Source organism: Rattus norvegicus, chromosome 16 (genome assembly GCF_036323735.1).
Source record: "Rattus norvegicus strain BN/NHsdMcwi chromosome 16, GRCr8, whole genome shotgun sequence".
Taxonomy (NCBI): domain Eukaryota; kingdom Metazoa; phylum Chordata; class Mammalia; order Rodentia; family Muridae; genus Rattus; species Rattus norvegicus.
In genome coordinates, this window is record NC_086034.1 from 44413184 (window position 1) to 44431850 (window position 18667).

The 18667-nt window shown below is 37.2% G+C and overlaps 1 protein-coding gene across 1 annotated transcript; it reads right to left on the minus strand.

Annotated features, from left to right (window-relative positions):
* Positions 1-18205: 18205 nt before the first annotated feature.
* LOC120097553 (pancreatic progenitor cell differentiation and proliferation factor-like) lies at positions 18206-18440 on the minus strand. Its single transcript, XM_039095249.1, has 2 exons — positions 18310-18440; positions 18206-18275 (listed from the first exon to the last, which is right to left on the minus strand). Exons 1-2 carry the CDS (start codon positions 18438-18440, stop codon positions 18206-18208), a joined length of 201 nt encoding a protein of 66 aa, XP_038951177.1.
* Between the last annotated feature and the right edge of the window lie 227 nt (positions 18441-18667).

Genomic DNA, 18667 nt, shown 5'->3' on the forward strand with positions numbered 1-18667 from the left:
TTTCCACTCTCCCTCCTTCTTCCTGCCTCCAGCCTCTATGCTTAAAACATCACTGGTATTTTGGCAAATGAGGCAAGATTAAAAACAAACTATTTGCTTAGATTTCTTCAAGCATCTGTCTAACAATAACTTGGAATGCGTGAATGGACATGCTTTCTTTCTTTCTGTTGCTGTTGTATATGGATTTGATTCACTCTTATTCCTCAAGAGCTTCTTACAATGCATGCTGCTTTAACTGGTAGCATTATCCCTTTGCTGAACCTTTATGTCCCATGTAAAACCTAACCTCTGAGATGCTCTGGGTGAGTCAACACCAGTCCTTGTAGTGTCCTGTCTCCACTTCTTAAGCATTCCCTTCATCAACTCCTCCATCACTTGGCACACTTTCTGTTATTCTTTTTGGCTGCCAATGCTGCATAACAAAGCATCCTACACTTAGTGCTACAGAGATTTAAGAACTGTGTCACACGTCTCTCTGTGAGTCAGGAATTTGGACAGGTCATGGCTTATATCTGTCCTTAATGGCTGGGGCCAAGGATGACTCAAATATCCAAAGCCTGAATCATTTGCAGGCCTCAACTTTCTGGTGAGCTGGCATGACTCAAAGGCTAGATGTGGCTGGGACTATTTACTGGAGGACATATCCATGGCCTGCCCCTAGACTTAGGATAGTCCTCACATAATACCCATGCCTTGTAAGAGAACATACCAAAAGAATGTCCAAAGGGATGAGTGTTTCAAATGGCCAAAACAAAGGTCGCCGAGGGGCTTATGACCTAGAAAAAGAACATTAAACGGCATAGCAGTACATCTGCTGTACTCTGTACAGTCTTAGGTCCACTAGGGAGAGTGACAAAGCGTTTTAGAAAAAAATACTTCATATACGTTTATTAGCCCCCTTCCCTCATTTACAAGACATTTGCCTTGTAATTAACAGCACCCTACTGCTCCTAAAAGTCTCACTCCATTCTGAACTTAAGGTTCAATATCCAGATTCCTTTGACCAAATGAGTTGATGTGTTGATGAAATTCTCTGGGTGCAGTACTGCATGTGTGATTTCTCTCAATATAACTTATGAAGGATAAGAAATTATTTGTTCCCCAAACATGAATTGTACAATAGCAACACAAATACAAGATAGTGGTTGTAGATCAAAGGTGGGATCATGGTTTCATAATAATTATGAAACCAGCAGAGAACATGCTTTCATTTCCCCAATTCAGCCATATCTGCAAACTAATCTATGAAATGTGTGGCTGTTGGGATCATTCTGGTTCTTTGTGCTGGTCTTTCTGTAGTCTTTCTTTATTTATGCAATAGATTAATCTTCAGCTGAGCCAATTCACACTTGTTTGCTTATTTTTAAAACTTTAATGTGTTCGTTGTACATGGTGCTGAGTTTTATAAAACTTTCGAGGACATAAAGTATGTTGGCTATATTCATCTCTGTATGTCATTATATTGAATCTATATCCACAAAGAACAAATATCTGAGTCTGGCTTATTTTACTATAATATGATGATCACCAGACTCATCCATTTTTTCCAGTAAATGACATAATTTAATTCTTCTACGGCAGAATAAAATTTCATTGCAGACATGAATGAACATACACACACACACACACACACACACACACACACACACACACACACACACATGACATAACTTAGAGTCATCTCAGTATATTACCATGAGGATTATTGATGGATAATATTGTAATTCTGTTGTTCATTTTTTGAAGAACCTCCACAGGAATTTCCATATTGGTTGCACATTACAATCTACCATTCGTTTTTGCAATCTGCCTGCATTTTTCTTTGTTTTCTTTTCTTTTCTTTTTTTTTTTTTTTTGGTTCTTTTTTTCCGGAGCTGGGGACCGAACCCAGGGCCTTGCGCTTCCTAGGCAAGCACTCTACCACTGAGCTAAATCCCCAACCCTTTCTTTGTTTTCTTAACCACAGCCATTCCAACTAGGGTAATTGGAATCTCAGAAAAGTTTTAATTTGCATTTCCTTGATTTCTAATAATGTTCAACATCTCTTTTCTTATCTATTGGCCATTTTTACTTAATGTTTGTAAATTTCTTCATCCTACTATTGATCAAGTTGTTTAAAATTTGTGGTATTTATAGTTCTAAATGTATTTATATATTCTAAATGTTAATCTTAAGTCAAATATTTAACTTCCAAGTTTTTTTTCACCATACAGGTTTTCTCTTTACTTACTCTCTCCTTTCTTATGCAGAAGCTCTATAATTTCATATATTCTCACATGCCATTTCTTTGGGTTGTTTCTTGAGCTCGTAGATTGTTCTTCCAAAAACCCGTGCCTGTGCCTATATCTTGAAATATTTTACTTATGTTTTCCTCTAACATTTGTGACCTCCTGACCCCTTTGAAATCTTTGACACATTGGAATTATTTTTGTGCAGAATTTGGAGATAAGTTAGTACTTTTTCTTCTTGCACATGCGTATATCTAGTTGTCAGACACCACTTTTTAAAGAGATCATACTTTCTCTAGTGTGTGTTTTTGAAACCTTTGTCAAAATCAGAAGACTGTAGATAGGAGGCTGAAATTCTGGATTCTCTAGTCTAGTTTGTTGATCTGTTTGGTGCCAACTCTTTTTATTTACTACCATGACTCTGTATCATTTGAAATTACGTTGTAATTTCTCTAGCATTATTCTTCTTGATTAAAATTGCTTTGGCTGATCAGAGACTTCTGTCTTTCTTAATGAATTTTAAGACTGTTTTTACTTCTGTTTCTGTGAAGAATGTTAGCTTCTCGTGTCTTTTATCAAATCTGTATGCGGTTTGGGGGTAATATGACCACTTTTTTTAGTTCTGCCAGTTTAAGAGTATAGAGGTGTTCCTATCTTCTAGTGTTTTCTTCATCTTCTTTCTTCAATGTTTACATTTTTGAAGGTTTTTCATTGGCTTTTTAAGTTTCACTACTCAGAAATAGGAACGTTTTCTTCATTCCTTCATATTGAAGACACATAGATTATGCATGCTGATTTTATGTTCTGCATTTTGGTGAATGTGATTATTGGTTCTAATGGGTTTCTGCTTGTATCCTTTTCATCTTTTTCTCTTATTACTATAACTAAGGCTTCATGGACTAATGCAACAGGAATAATTCTAAGGGAACTTCATATCTTTCACTGAGAATAATATTAGCTATAGATTTGTAACATGCATACACACATACATACAAACACATACATGCACACACTCACACACACAATTTTTTTTATGTTGAGTGTTCCTATGATTTCTAGTTTCTTCTGGGTTTTTATCCAAGGACTTTATCAGAGGCTGCTTCTACAGCTATTGAGAAGATCGTGTGAATTCTGCCCTTATGCATACCAATGTGTTGTATTTTATGTATTGATTCCCATATGTTGAACCATCTCTAGCTAGAATTAAGTTCACATGGTAATGGTGAATGCTCTTAATTTATAGTTGAATTTAGTTTATAAGAATTTAATTGAGATCTTTGTATACATGTTCAATTGGGAGATGGTCCTATTTGTGTGTGTGTGTCTTAATTGATTTTGGTGTCTGACTTCATAGTATGAGATTAACAGCATCCTTTCCCTCTCTATTTTATGGACAGTGTTAAGAAATTCTGGTGTCATCTCTTCTTGAAATATAAAACCAGAGTTCGTCTCTGTGGTGACAGAAGACACTTTATTAATGGTTCAATCTCAACACTTGTTATAGATCTACTTAAGTTATTTATAGTATTTGTGAGCCTGGTAGCTATACACATCCTGATTACTTACTTACTTAATTAATTAATATTCTCCATTTTTTGAAATATAAATTTCCAATATATGCCCCAACAACCCTAAGAATTTCATTGATCTTTGTTTTAATACCTCATTTTTTTCATCTAATTTTTTATAACTTTCCGTGCTCTCTTTAGTTTGAGAGTTTACCAATCTTGCTTATCTCTTTAAAGAACCAACTCTTTGGTTTTTGTATTGTTTGCTATTTTTTGTTTCCATTCTATTCATTTCTGCATTGATCTTTCTTTTACTGATTCGAGGGTTTCATTTATTCTTATATGTCTAAGACCTTGATTTACACTATTAAAGTACTTATGGTTTTTTAAATGTAGAAATTTGTTGCTGCAAAACTTTCTTTTAGAACTGCTTGCTATTGCTGCAAAATGATTCTAGTATATTGTTTTCATTTGACTCTAGAATTTAAAGCAATTCCCTCAGGGTTTTTTTTTTTGATCACTCATTCTTCATTTAGTAATGCATTGTTTAGTCTCCACTGAGTTTTATGTATTCTGAAGTTTCTCTTTCTCTCAAATTGTCATTTTCTTTGTGGTAGTCAAATAGAGAAAAAAATATGTATCATGAGATGCTATCTATTTAGAGAAAGTCATGTGAGTCCCTGACATGGATGCATAGTTTGCAGTGTTTGGAAAGAATTATCTGTAGATGCCCAGTGAGTCTATTTGATCTAGCATTTGACTTGCTTAATGTTTCCTTCTCAATTTTTAAGCTTGATTGTCTATTGATCAGTGAGAGCAGGCTATTGAATTTAATTACTATTGTGTTGATGACAGCACACATTCTCTACCTTTATACCCTTTAGTCTTTGGTTAAATGGGTGTGCCAATGTAGAATAGATTTGTGCTTAGAAGCATAATATCTACTTCACAGACTATTCTATTGGTCAGTATGAAGCTACCTTCTGATTTGCCCTAATTGTCTTATTTGATTGTCATTTCATTAGATAGTGGTCACTTGTGTAGCTGCTTATTTTCCAGTTCTGTTTGCTTACAATGTCCTTTATTCTTGTCCCCCAAGGCTGTGTTTATCTTTGTCAAGGAAATGTCTTGCCTTGTCCCTCTGCCTGCCTGCATCTTTTGGTTGGAGAACTGAGATCATTACTGTCCTATGTTCTTGTCTACTGTCTGCATCCATTCCTGTCACTTTGTTCTTTTATTGGCATTTGATGCTTCCATGTTTTTATTTGCTTGCATATTGCTCAGGTATGGTTTATTCTTTCCTGTGACTTCATGGATATGTTCATCTTTTTCTTGGGTATACATAACTTGTTCAACCATTTTCAGTAGGGATGACTTAGTAGACATGGATTTATTTAGTTTGTGTTAATCATGAAGTCGTCTTATTTTTTCAATTTTGAAATGTTCTTTGTTAGGTATAATAGTCTTGGTTAAAAGCATAATACGACCATGGCCTCCTGGCATTTAGAGTTTCTCTTGAAAGCTATGCCGTTCTAATGGCTTTGCCTTTATGTGTGAGCTGGTACTTCTGTGGTTACCTTCTACATTATTTTTTTGTCTTTTATATGGTTCATAAATTTTTGTCTCTTACAGTGAGTGTCCCAAAGATTGTGTGTATTCTATCCATACATTACTATTTTATCTTTGTTGTAGTGTAAATGCAGAACTTCAAGCGCTGCTATACTGTCTTTACTTGGTCTGTTCATTGATGAGACTTTCACTATTTTTTTCTTTAATTTATTGAACTTTCCACTTTCAAACTTTCCACTTTCAAACTTTGCATTTATTTTTTAAACAATTTCATTTCCTTGTTGAATGTTTTTACATTTTTTATTTACCACTTTATTTTGTTCATATTATCTTGGTATTTGCTTTGTATACATTTAAAACTTTATTTGTGTCTTACTTGATTTTGATGTGAATTCTCACAATCATTCTTTTCTTGTTATTTAATTGAAAAATACTCACTTGAGTCCATTGTTGTGATAGCAGTAATTTTTGGAGTATTTGTGTTGCTCCAATATTTTCATGTTTCTTGTGTTTATATACTGAGGTCTGTGTATCTGAGAGCTGGCCAGTGTCCTAGTTAACTAAAATTGCCAAATTAATACAGGTGAGGGTCACCTGAAAGGGAAGTGTTGATAAAGGAGTTACCTACATAAGGCGGGCATTTGGATACAACTAGAGGAAATTGCTTACATTATTAATTTGTTTAAGTGGACCCACCCGACGATTGAGGATAACATTGATTCTTAGGTGGTCCTAGACTGTGTAAGGAAACTAGCTGAGAATGAACCTGAGCAAGCCAGACCAACAAGCCAGAAAGTAAGCCAACAGGTAACATTTTTCCATGCAATCTGCTTCAAATTCCTATTTGTCTTCCTGACTGATTGGTATCCTGATAAACTTTGTCCTGGGAATTTAAGCTAAATAAACCTTTTCTCCCTCAAGTTGCGTATTGTCTGTGTTTAACACTGTAACATAAAGTTAATTAGAATAGTTGCTGATTAAGATTTTAATCACTTCTTTTAGTAGAAATGTTTGTAATGTTCTAATGGAGCTATTTTGTAGAAGTATTAAGATATTCTTTCTTCCCACAGGAATAAGAGTATATCTCAGCAGCTTTTTTACATATGGAAAATTTATTAATGCATTATATACATATGGAAGTGAAACACGATAAGCAATCCTAATGTCAACACGTAACTTCTATTAAAATATTTTTCTGCAAAAGACATTGTTTAGATTCTTCTTGTTGCCTGCATTTCTCAGGGTATAGGAGCAGGGTTATGAAAGGAGAATCTTGTGGGGTTGTTTGGGAAGCTTTTCTTCCACTATATCTTTCTGTTGCATAATCTACTCAGGTGTCAAAAGATGGGACTTACATTTAAATTTTGTATTATAAGCCTGTCTCTGTCTCTCTTTCAGTCTCTCTGTCTCTGTGTCTCTCTGTCTCTGTCTCTGTCTCTGTCTCTCTCTCTTTCTCTTTCTCTCTCTCTCTCTCTCTCTGTGTGCCTTTGTGTGTGTGTATGTGTATTGGATTTATGGTTTGTTTATTTATTTATTTATTTATTTATTTATTTAAGCTCATGAGCCTTTACTCTAAAGTTTATTTTCTTTCTCTAGGAAAAAAGAGAAGGATTCTGATCAGATCTCACAGCCCCAAGTATTTACCCATTTTTATACTAAACATACTGAAATAGGACAAAAGAATAATACTCAGTGTTTACACTCTGACTCAGAAGTACTGTGTCCAATTCTCAAGCATAGAGTTAAATATCTATATGTCTCAGAGAATTTTTTTTAACATTTCTTGGTTTAAATTCCTTGAAAAGTGGAAAAATACTGTCTATCATCTCTGGTATAATGAAGATCAAATCAAAAGCTATATATATAAATGACATAAAATAATATATGGAATATATAGTAACCAATATTTAGTTTATATAACAAGTCAAATTTTCAGCCTACTTTTTCTACTTATCAGGTTACATACACACACTTCAATGCATACATTTGCACAATGCACCCATATTTATTCATCTACAAACCACTCCAGGATATGAAACATTAAGTTTGGCATTATTCTCAGTGTTTCAGGGCTGAGGGTTGCTCAAACAACTATTTGATAAAAAATTTAAATATTGTTGTGGAAAATTAACATTTTTTAAAAACTTGAATCCACATTTCTGTCTTAATAATTCTCAAAAATTGAATTGGAAGCTCAATGCTTTGGAAGATATAAATAGTTTCTCAAGTAGCTTGGAGAAAAGCTTTTCCTGTATCATTTGTCCCAAGTCTTTTGTTTTCTATTTTCACATCTTTGAGTCAGTCTCAGCAGCATGGTTTTACACAATGAAATTAAAGATACCTTTATACTGTACTCAAAGGACAGCTACTTTATGAACTTTATAATCATGCTGAAAATGATGATAATGTGCTGTTATATTAATAGAGTCAAAGTGAAAAAAGTGAAGAGTGGGAAACATTGTATTGATAAGTCACAGAATATTTAAATACAAGAATCAACTCTGAAATATTAGCCCAAGACATTGATTAAAGGTCTCAGCAGGTAAATGCATCTGCTATGTAAACCTGATTACCCAAGTTTGGTCCATGGAACCCATGTAAATGTGGAAGCTGAGAAATGACTCCATCGTTGTAATCTGACTCCACAATATGCTGTGGCATGCATACCCCAGACATGTCATGTGTACTTTTAAATACTGCTGCTACTACTAATAAAAAATTATAAATAAAAATAGATTCTCCTTTTATCAGAAGTTAGACTTAAATTTTTGTGTGTAGTTTAGGAACTTCCAGCCTGGACAAATAATTTTTGGTTTCTTCATGACTTTTAACTTGTAGCAACCTACCCTTTCTGCCACTCTGGCACCTCCACAGTTGCTTAATAGTGTCATCAAAACCATTCCATGGATGAGTAATTCTTTTTTCTCCATCTTTTCTCTGTCACTGACTTTAACAATGAGAACATTTTCCTTTTTTGGAAGTCTCTCAATATCCCCCAGACACCAACTCATCACCTTCTCACCTGTTAAGGGTATGGCTGACATTCAGAGTGAAATAGTGAAGTTTTTAGCTGCAGCTGACATTGTGACCTTAGGGCTCCTGCCCAATGATAACTGACTGAGTTTGAAGCAGAAGAAAGTGACGCACCTTCATTACAGCTTCTCTGGCTTTCCTAATGGAAATCTCTGCAGGGAGTTACCTGTGAGTATTCTTGATTTGTAAGATACCTCTCTATAAACATCTTGGTATTATTTTCCTCTGTTCACATGTATGAGCACCATTAGAGTCATAATTTTATTTGATGGCATGTGACCTTTGAACTGTTCTTTGTGTATTTTGCGGTTCAAACTCTGTGAGGCTGAAGCTGAACATTGTTTTCTGTGATTTATTATGTCATGAGAGAATGATTAGATCTTTCACATAATTATTCAGAATCCAGCAGATTCTTGAACTGGATTCTAAGCGATTAGAAGAAAAAAGTCCTTTAGAACCAAATACTGCTTCATCAGAATGATTTTAAAGCACTTTTGCATTTAAGGCAGCTAAAATATATACATGAAAGTACCAATGTGGTCACTGTTTCTGAGGTTCTACCACATCCCTCTTATCTGTCTTAAACGTTAGCGTTACAGAGTGCTTGGTTTATAGCTTGTGACAACTCCAGTCCTAAAGATAGCCCTTGCTCCCCCCAGCTTTCCTAAGTTTGTGCCTACTTTTGCACCCTTATTTTCTTTGGAGGCGATTAAAAATATATGACTTAAAACCAACATCCACTTCTTTAATTCACATAGATTTGACTCCCAAGTGTTCTAAGAATTGAAAATGCTTTCCTCAAAAGAAAAAAATTAATCATCAATAAATATTTGAATGGGAGTTCACCATCCTCAGGCATTGGGGAAAGACAAGGTAAAACTACATTAAGATTCTCTCTTATTACAGTCAGAATGTTTATCTCTAAGAGAATATATGGCAAAAAAAATGGTAGTAAGGATACAGAGAAATGCACACACACACACGCACATACAAACACACACACACATACGCACATGCACACACAGGCAAAGACACACACACACAAAGACACACACACAGAAATACACAGACACACAGACACACATCCACACACACACACAGGAGGATTTTATTCAGCCATCGAAAAGGATGAAATTGTTATTTATTAAAATCGGAAGCAAATGAATATCATCTAATTAACTAAAATAAGACTGCTAAAAAGACTAATGTTCTTTCATTTGATGAGTCTGGATTAAAATTTATATAAAACTATGTGCATACACACGTATATAAATGGCAGTAAATTAGTTTAAAAATGATCTTATGCCAGGGAATAAAGAAATATAGAGCGGGCAAAAGAGGCTAAGAGTATATATGTGGTATGAAAAGAGAGTCCCTGGTGACAGGGGATGTGAGTGAGCCAGCTCCCATGTAGGCATGAATGTGGGAGAGCTGATCCTGCCACTCATCTGCTTGGGGTGGCACAGGTACAGAGGTGATGTCCCCCCAACCCCTGGTACCTCAAGAAGTCAGAAAGCTACCCACAGGATTATGAGAACTAGTCCTGCCCCTCACCAACTGCAGCATTTGGGAGAGCAGGCCCTCCATTTCTCCTGGGTTCATGGTTCTCAGGTGAGCCCAGCCCCGAGGGCAAATATATGGGAGAACTGGGCCTAGCACTCAACTGCTGTGAGATGGTGTGGGTGTGGAGCTGATGCCCTCCCAACTCACTCCTCACCACCACCAGTCAGGAGAGTTGGCCCCAGGATAATGAGAACTGGTGAGCTGAGCCTAATCCTCATTGGTGGCAACCAGTGAGGCTCTGCCTCTTGCCTGGAGAGCACATTAGAGCTGACACTCAGAGAGAGATCAGATGATCTGGTTCTGAGGGGCTAGAACCTGGTAGACCTAGGCCCAACACTCTCATCTGCAGTGAGGTGTCTTAGGTGTAGGGATGTTGTCAACCACCACCACCCTGTCCCCTATGGGAGTCAGGAGAGCTGGCCCTGAGTGAGCTGGCTCTCCCCCCTCACTGATTGTAGTATTTAGGAGAGCAGGCTCTGTACCTTGCCTAGGGGCAACTCCATGCAGCTGCCCCTGATGGGGTGAGCCAGCCCTAAAGGTATGAGAGTAGGAGGGCTGGCCCTGCCTCTTGCAGGCTGTAGCCCCTGGAGAGTGGGTCCAGCACCTAGACTGGGAAGCACTGTAAAGATGGGTCTGGAGTTATGGGTGTGGGTGAACTACCTTGAGGGCATGAGAACAGGAGAAATGACATGCCTCCTACTGATGTCAGTTTTGGATGTCTAGCCAGAGCTGTGTTGGAGAGCTCATCCTGGTGGAGCTGATAAGGGAGAACTGGCAGGCTGACCAGCTCACTACCACAGAGGCCCAGATCTGTGGCTCTGAGTTGGCCCGCCACAAAATCTGTGTGATCTGTAAATGGTTGGGATTCATGAAAGGTCTAATCCTGTGTTCCAAAATTGTGGAATCTGCATGACACAGGACAATAAGAAAACCAGGAAGAGTCACAGTGAGGATGCAATATGAAGGGATGGGGAGATGAGCAGAATTGTGGTGCATGATGTAAAACTCACAAAGAATTAACAAAAAGTTTAAACACTATTTACTTTGGGAGATTATAATATAATTCATTCCTCTCCTCTTCTCTTTTCTCTCTTTAAATCTTCTTACATACTATGCTTTGCTTTCTTTCAAATTAATGGACTCTTTTTAATATATGTGTACACACACACACACACACACACACACACACACACACACACACGCACACTTAGGTATAAGCTGCTCAGCCTGTAAATGTTACTTGTATGTATGTATGTTTTCAGGGCTGACCAATTGGCTTACTCTTCCCTAGGGAAGACTAAGTCTGATCTCAGCAATCCTTAGTTTCCTGTTGTTCTTTGTGTAGTATTGAGGCCTCCCAGCCTTTTCCTTGTCTGCTTTGTCATGTCTATGTCATGACTTATGGCTCTATGTTTTAACATTAGGAGACACAATCTCAAGGCAAACTCCCTCAGTCTCTGGCTCTCACAGACTTTCTTGCTTGTCTCATGAAAATTTTCCTGAGCTTTACATGCAGTAGTTGTTTTATTTTTATTTTGTTTTTGTTTGTGTGTTTGTTTTGTAGGTATATCCATTAGGACTGAACTCCATAACTCTGTGTTTTGATTATAGGTTTTGTTTTGTCTTGTTGCTGTTGGGTTTTTTCTTTTGTTTTGTTTTGTTTTTGTTTTTTAGTGTTCTCATTTGTTGAAAAGGGAAGTTTCCTTGAGGAGGGGTGAGAACTATGCGTATCTATGGATCTGAGGAAAAATATTTAGAATATAGATAGGGATTATGCTCATTCAGTAAACATATGATTTTGGTTTCTTACTGGAGATCTAGCACTTCAATAACCCCTGGGTATTAGCTAGATATCTGGCATGATTTTCCTCTGGTTGAGCATGTCTTAAGTCTAATTGAATAACTGTTGGTTCCTACCAACGTAAGTGTGCGAATACTGCAACCTAAGGGTGAAGGTTGGTGGTTTGCTTCTTAGAGCATTGTCCACTCAGATGAAGCAATTACATTTAAACAATCCACTTATATGTCTGACTTTATCTTTCTTATTGTTTGCATTTTTGTGATGAGATCTGGGCATGTGGACTTCTTTTGTCAGCTCTAAAACATGCATTTAAAAGACAGCACAGACATAGGAGCACTAGGAGTGGCAAAGGGGGGAATTGATACTGTTATATCATATAATATAAAAAGTAAAAGAAATAATAATTTTTGTCTAGAAGAGGATGGAGTAAGAAGTTGGGATATATATTGTTTTAGTAAGCGTTTCCATTGCTGTGAAGGGACACTATGACCAAGACAACTCCTATAAAGGACAAGATTTAACTTATAGGTTACTAAGTTGAGGTCATTATCATCAAAGTAGGAAGCATGGCACCATCTCTAGGCAGGCAAAATACAGGAAGAGCTGAGAGTTCTACACCTTCATCCAAAGTAGGAGAAGACTGATTCTTCAACACTGGGTAGAGCTTCAAAGCCCACCCAACAGTGACACACTTCCTCCCACAAGGTCACGTCCACTCCAACAAGGTCACACCTCCAAATAATGCCAATTTCTGGGCCAAGCATATTAAAACCACCAAACATACCACTTAGCTTTTCTTTATAAAAATAATTGAGACTTCCAGTCTCTATCTGCACCGAGAGCTAGGGCTCTCCAGATCTAAAACCAGTCCTCAGACAGCTGGTCTGCGCTCTCACTCCTAAGATCACAGACTCACACACTCACAGGCCCACAGGAAGGACAAACTCCAGCCAGAGAGAACAGACCAACTAACATCATAGATAACCAGATGGCTAGAAGCTAGTGCGAGAACCTAAGCAATGGAAACCAAGAATACTTTGCGTCATCAGAACCCAGTTCTCCCACAGCAAGTACTGGATATACCAACACATAGAAAGGGAAGATTTGGATTTAAAATTACATCTCATGATGATGATAGAAGACTTTAAGAAAGACATAAATGACTCCCTAAAAGAAATGAAAGAGAACACAGGTAAACAAGTAGAAATCCTTAAAAAGGAAACACAAAAATCCCTTAAAGAGTTGGAGGAAGGGCTGGAGAGATGGCTCAGCAGTTAAGAGCACTGACTGATCTTCCAGAAGTCCTGAGTTCAATTCCCAGCAACCACATCGTGGCTCACAACCATCTGTAATGAGATCTGATGCTCTCTTCTGGTGTGTCTGAAGACAGCTACAGTGTACTCATATACATTAAATAAAAAAGAAAACAAAAGAAATGTTAAAAAAAAGAGTTAGAGAAAAACACAACAAAACAAGTGAAGGAATTGAACAAAAACATCCAGGATCAAAAAATGGAAATAGAAACAATAAAGAAATTACAAAGGGAGACAACCCTGGATATAGAAAACCTAGGAAAGAGACCAGTAGTCATAAATCCAAGTACCACCAACAGAATACAAGAGATTGAGGAGAGAATCTCAAGTGCAGAAGATACAATAGAAAACATTAACCCAATAGCCAAAAAAATGGAAACAGCAAAAGGCTCCTATCTCAAAACATCCAGGAAATCCAGGACACAATATAAAAGACACAATGAGAAGACCAAACCTAAGGATAAGAGGTATAGAAGACAGCAAAGATTCCCTAATTAAAGGGCCAGTAAATATCTTCAACAAAAGTGTAGGAGAAAACTTCCATAACCTAAAGAAAGAGATACCCATGAACATACAAAAAGCCTACAGAACTCTAAATAGACTGGCCCAGAAAAGAAATTCCTTCTGTCACATAATAATGAATATACCAAATCCACAAAACAAAGAAAGAATATTATAAGCCGTTAGGGAAAAAGGCCAAATAATATACAAAGGCAAACATATCAGAATTATACCAGACTTTTCACTATGATAGAGACTATGATAGCCAGAAGATCCTGGGCAGATGTCATACAGACCCTAAGAGAACACAAATGCCAGCCCAGATTATTACATTCAGCAAAACTCTCAATTACCACAGATGAAGAAACCAAGATATTCCATGACAAAACCCAATTTGCACAATATCTTTCCACAAATCCAGCCCTACAAATGATTATAGATGGAAACTCCAACACAAGGAGGGAAACTACACCCTAAGAAAGCAAGAAAGTATTCTTCTTTCAACAAACCCAAAAGAAGGTAGCCACAAAAACATAATTTCACCTCTAAAAAAAATAACAAGAAACAACAATCATTATTCCTTAAAATCTCTTAACATCAATGGACTCAATTCCCCAATAAAAAGACATACACTAACTGACTGCATGCATAAACCGGACTCAGCATTTTGCTGCATACAGGAAACACACCTCAGGGAAAAAGACAAACACTACCTCAGAGTTAAAGACTGAAAAACAATTTTCCAAGCAAATTTTCCAAAGAAACAAACATGAGTAGCCATTCTAATATCAAATAAAATTGACTTTCAATAAAAATTTATCAAAAAAAGATAAGGAAGGACACTTCATACTCATCAAAGGAAAACTCTACTAAAAGGAACTCTCAATTCTGAACATCTATGCTGCAAATGTAAGGGCACCCCCATTCATAAAAGAAACTTTACTAAAGCTCAAAGCACACATTGCACCACACACAATAATAGCAGGATATTTCAACACCCCACTCTCATCAATGGCCAACAGAAATTAAAAAAGGACACAGAGAAACTAATAGAAGTTATAAACCAAATGGAGTTAAGACATATCTATAGAGCATTTCATCCTAAATCAAAAGAATATGCCTTCTTCTAAGCACTTCTTGATGTCTTCTTCAGAATTGACCATATAATTGATCACAAAACAGGCCTCAACAGATACAAGAGGAGTGACATAATTTCATGCATCCTGTCTGATCACCACAGATTAAGGCTGGTTTTCAACAGCAACAAAAACAACAGAATGCTGACTTATACATGGAAGCTGAACAGCACTCTACTAGACGATAACTTGGTCAAGAAAGAAATTAAAGACATTTTAGAATTTAACTAAAACGAAGGCACAACGTACCCAAATTTATGGGATACAATGAAAACAGTGCTAAGAGGAAAACTCACAGCTCTGAGTACCTCCAAAAAAGAAACTGGAGAAAGCATACATTAGCAGCTTGACAGCACACCTGAAAGCTCTAGAACAAAAAGAAGCAAATACACACAAGAGGAGTAGATGGCAGGAAATAGTCAAACTCAGTGCTGAAATCAACCAAGTAGAAACAAAAAGAACTGTACAAAGAATCAACAGAACCAAAGGTTGGTTCTTTGAGAAAAACAAGATAGATTAAACCCTTAGACAGACTAACCAGAGGGCACAGAGAGCGTATCCAAATGAACAAAATCAAAAATGAAAAGGTGACATAACAGAATCTGAGAAAATTCAAAAACTCAACAAATCGTACTACAAAAGCCTATACTCAACAAAACTGAAAATTCTGGAGGAAATGGAGAATTTTCTAGACAGATACCAAGTACCAAAGTTAAATCAGGATGAGATAAATCATCTAAATAGTCCCATAACCCCTAAAAAATAGAAGCAGTCATTAAAAGACTACCAACCCAAAAAAGCCAGGACCAGATGGATTTAGTGCAGAATCCTATCAGACCTTCAAGGAAGACATAATAAAGACTTCCCTAAAGACTGCCCCACATGGGAATCTCCCATATTCAGCCACCAAACCCAGTCACTACTGAGGATGCTAAGAAATGCTTGTTGACAGGAGCCTGATATGGATGACTCCTGAGAGGCTCTGCCAGAGCCTTACTGATACAGATGAGGATGCTTGCGGCTATTCTTAGGAGTAAGCATGGGAACTGAAATGGAGGAGTTAGAGAACGGACTGAAGGAGCTGAAGGAGTTTACAACCCCATAGGAAGAACAACATCAACCAACCAGATGCCCTAGAACTTCCAGGGACTAAACCACCAACCAATGAGGGGTCCATGGCTCCAGCAGTATATTTACCAGAGGATGGTATTGTCTGGAATCAATAGGAGGAGAAGTCCTTGGTCCTGTGAAGACTTGTTTCCCTAATATAGGGTGATGTCAGGGAGCTGAGGTTGGAGTGGATGGGTGGGTGTGGGAGCACCTTTATAGAAGCAGAGGGAGGGGAGGGTGGACGGAAGAAGGGAAAAAGGGAATAACATTTGCAATACATATACATAAAATATCCAATAAAAATTGAAACAAACAAAAAATAATTTAGGAAAGATATTGGCCAACAATGTAAACTGTTACTCAGTTCCTCATGAGAAAATATAAGTAATTGGCATTGGTAACATTGTACTATATATGTTTATGAAAATGCATAATACAAATGATAATATTTTTTTTAAAAAGAGAATAGTACAGAAAGGAAATTACTAGGCTCGATTTTCATAACAAACATTCCTAAAACAAATATCTCAGATTTTCTAATTAAAAAAGCCTCCTTCTCACTTTTTCATAGTAATGTTCTTTACCTTTGCAACTCTCTCACATAGAAAGTCTCCATAAAGCCTCTTACGTTCTAAGGTAGTTAAATTTGTGACTAATCCATTTTAAGCAATAGCTTATTAGAGTGATCTTTTTAAATGAATAGAAAGGCTGTATAATTGCATGTAGGCTTCCCCTCCTTTTTTTCTTTTTCTTTTTCTTTTTTTCCTGGAACTGAGAACCGATCCCAGGGCCTTGTGCTTGCTAGGCAAAAATTCTACCACTGAGCTAAATCTCCAACCCCCCCCCTTCTCACCCAGCAAATGACCCACATGACTTACATTTACAGGGCAGTGTCCATGATCCATTGCATAATGGATCATTCAATTGAGTGCAAGAGCACTCTGAAGGAAAATGCAGAAAATAAAAGTTCAGTGGGTTGAATATATGTCTTTTATATTGAAAACACAGGATCCAGCTAACAGGAAATCATGTAGAGTATTTCCTTTCCAGGTTGACATAAAGTGTGTTACCCTAATTGACTGAAGTGTTGAACAGCTCATCAAAGTCCTTCATGAGCATGTACACCAACTGTGGATAGAAAAGTGTGCTAAATGCTGTGGTGGTAATTGCATCCTCTAGGAGATGCTCTGACTCTGAGTGCTGCCTTATGTCTTTCATCTTAGTAGATGTCCCTGGGTGCCATATTTCCAATGGAGAATAGACCATTATCTGCAAGAAATATTTAAATGGATATAATGAAAAAATTGTTAAATACAACAAACTTATTTATAAATAAAATGATAAATATAACACTTATTAATTTTTATATTATTTATATTAGCATTACACTCACACAACAATCCAAGGACTAAGGTCACATAAATCATTGCAGAATAAACCTTCTGATTGTTTTCTCATATTTTTCTACAAGTTCGGCTGGCATTCAATTGTGCCCATTTAATTTCTGATGGAATTAAATTTGTTTAGCACATAACAGTTTCACCAGGCACTGCACTGAAAGAAGGAAATGTTTCAATGAAATTCATTCCTTTGGTCTGAGGCAACTAAGATTTTCTTTTAGATATGATATCAAGTGTTGTCTAGTTGAATATATGTAGCCAGGGAGAGAATATTTCAGAGAATTTGAAATTGTCTGGCTTCATATAAATATAAATAGCTGTCATAGAAATTCATGAGGTTCCAAGAGATTGAAAGTCATTTTGTTCTGAAAATAAATGAGGTCAACAGACTGTACATATGAGAAGAAGAAAGTCAGGGAGGAACTACAGGCACTTACTTCTTCGCAGTGTTTGACACAACTCTGAAGAGAAAGCTGCTGTCTAAAGTTCGGAAATTCTATTTCATTTGTAGTAAACTTTCAGTAGATTCCTGAAAACAAATATAAAAAATCAAAATAAAACCAAAAACCATAGTAAGTCTCATCAAGCATTTAAGATTGAATCGATATAGTAGTAATGGATATTTTACTCATTAGTTGATTTTTCATTTATTACAGAGTTAGAGAGAATGCCCAACAGTTAGGAATAATTAGTATTCTTTTTATTAAGGTGAGGTGTTTGATGGATGTTTATTTTCTGCTTTGGTGCAAGGTCCAGCTATGGGTTAGGAAAGCTCACTGCTGTGAGAGGAGAGGGAGATCTCTCCAGCTCTTGCTGGTTCTTGCTGCTTGCAGCTGCTTTTGTAGCTTACATGGTGGGGTAAGTGGGGTTCCAGCCTAGCACCTATGAAACTTGGCTTGGCTTGTGATTCTACTGTGTCAGGACTGGACTCTGGTGTTGGCCTGGCCAAGATGAATTACTTGTTCCTTCTTCATGGTTTTCATAGTCCAGTCACAGGTAACCATGTTTTAGAGGCTGGCAGGGGTTTGTGGAGATTAATTCTGCTAAGTGCTTTGGGGACTCCAACACTTTGGACATGAATTAGAGGGAGGACTTCCTGAAAATGAAGCTGGCCCACTAGTGGCCATGCTTGACCATGAGGAAAACCGGGTGATAGGCCAAAGCATCTGTGGGGTACTCAAAGCCTCCACAGAAGCTGTTGCTGGTCAAGGAAGCCAAGGAGCACTGATAGTAGTCATAGGTAGCCAGGAAAGAGCCATTGGAAAGGATGACTACCATGCTTCAAGATTGGAATGCTGTGAACATCCTAGCAGCGACCTTGGGCAGGTATTGGCCTTGGTATTCTTGCAGAAGACCCTAATTAGGTTTGAGCATCCAGGCTCACAACTGTGTGTGAATCCTGCTGCAAAAGATTGTCTGGACCCTGAAACCATCTGTACACATGAGCATAAGTGTATGGTTATACTCGCACATGTGTCCTCATACATGCGTGTTCATGTGTACAC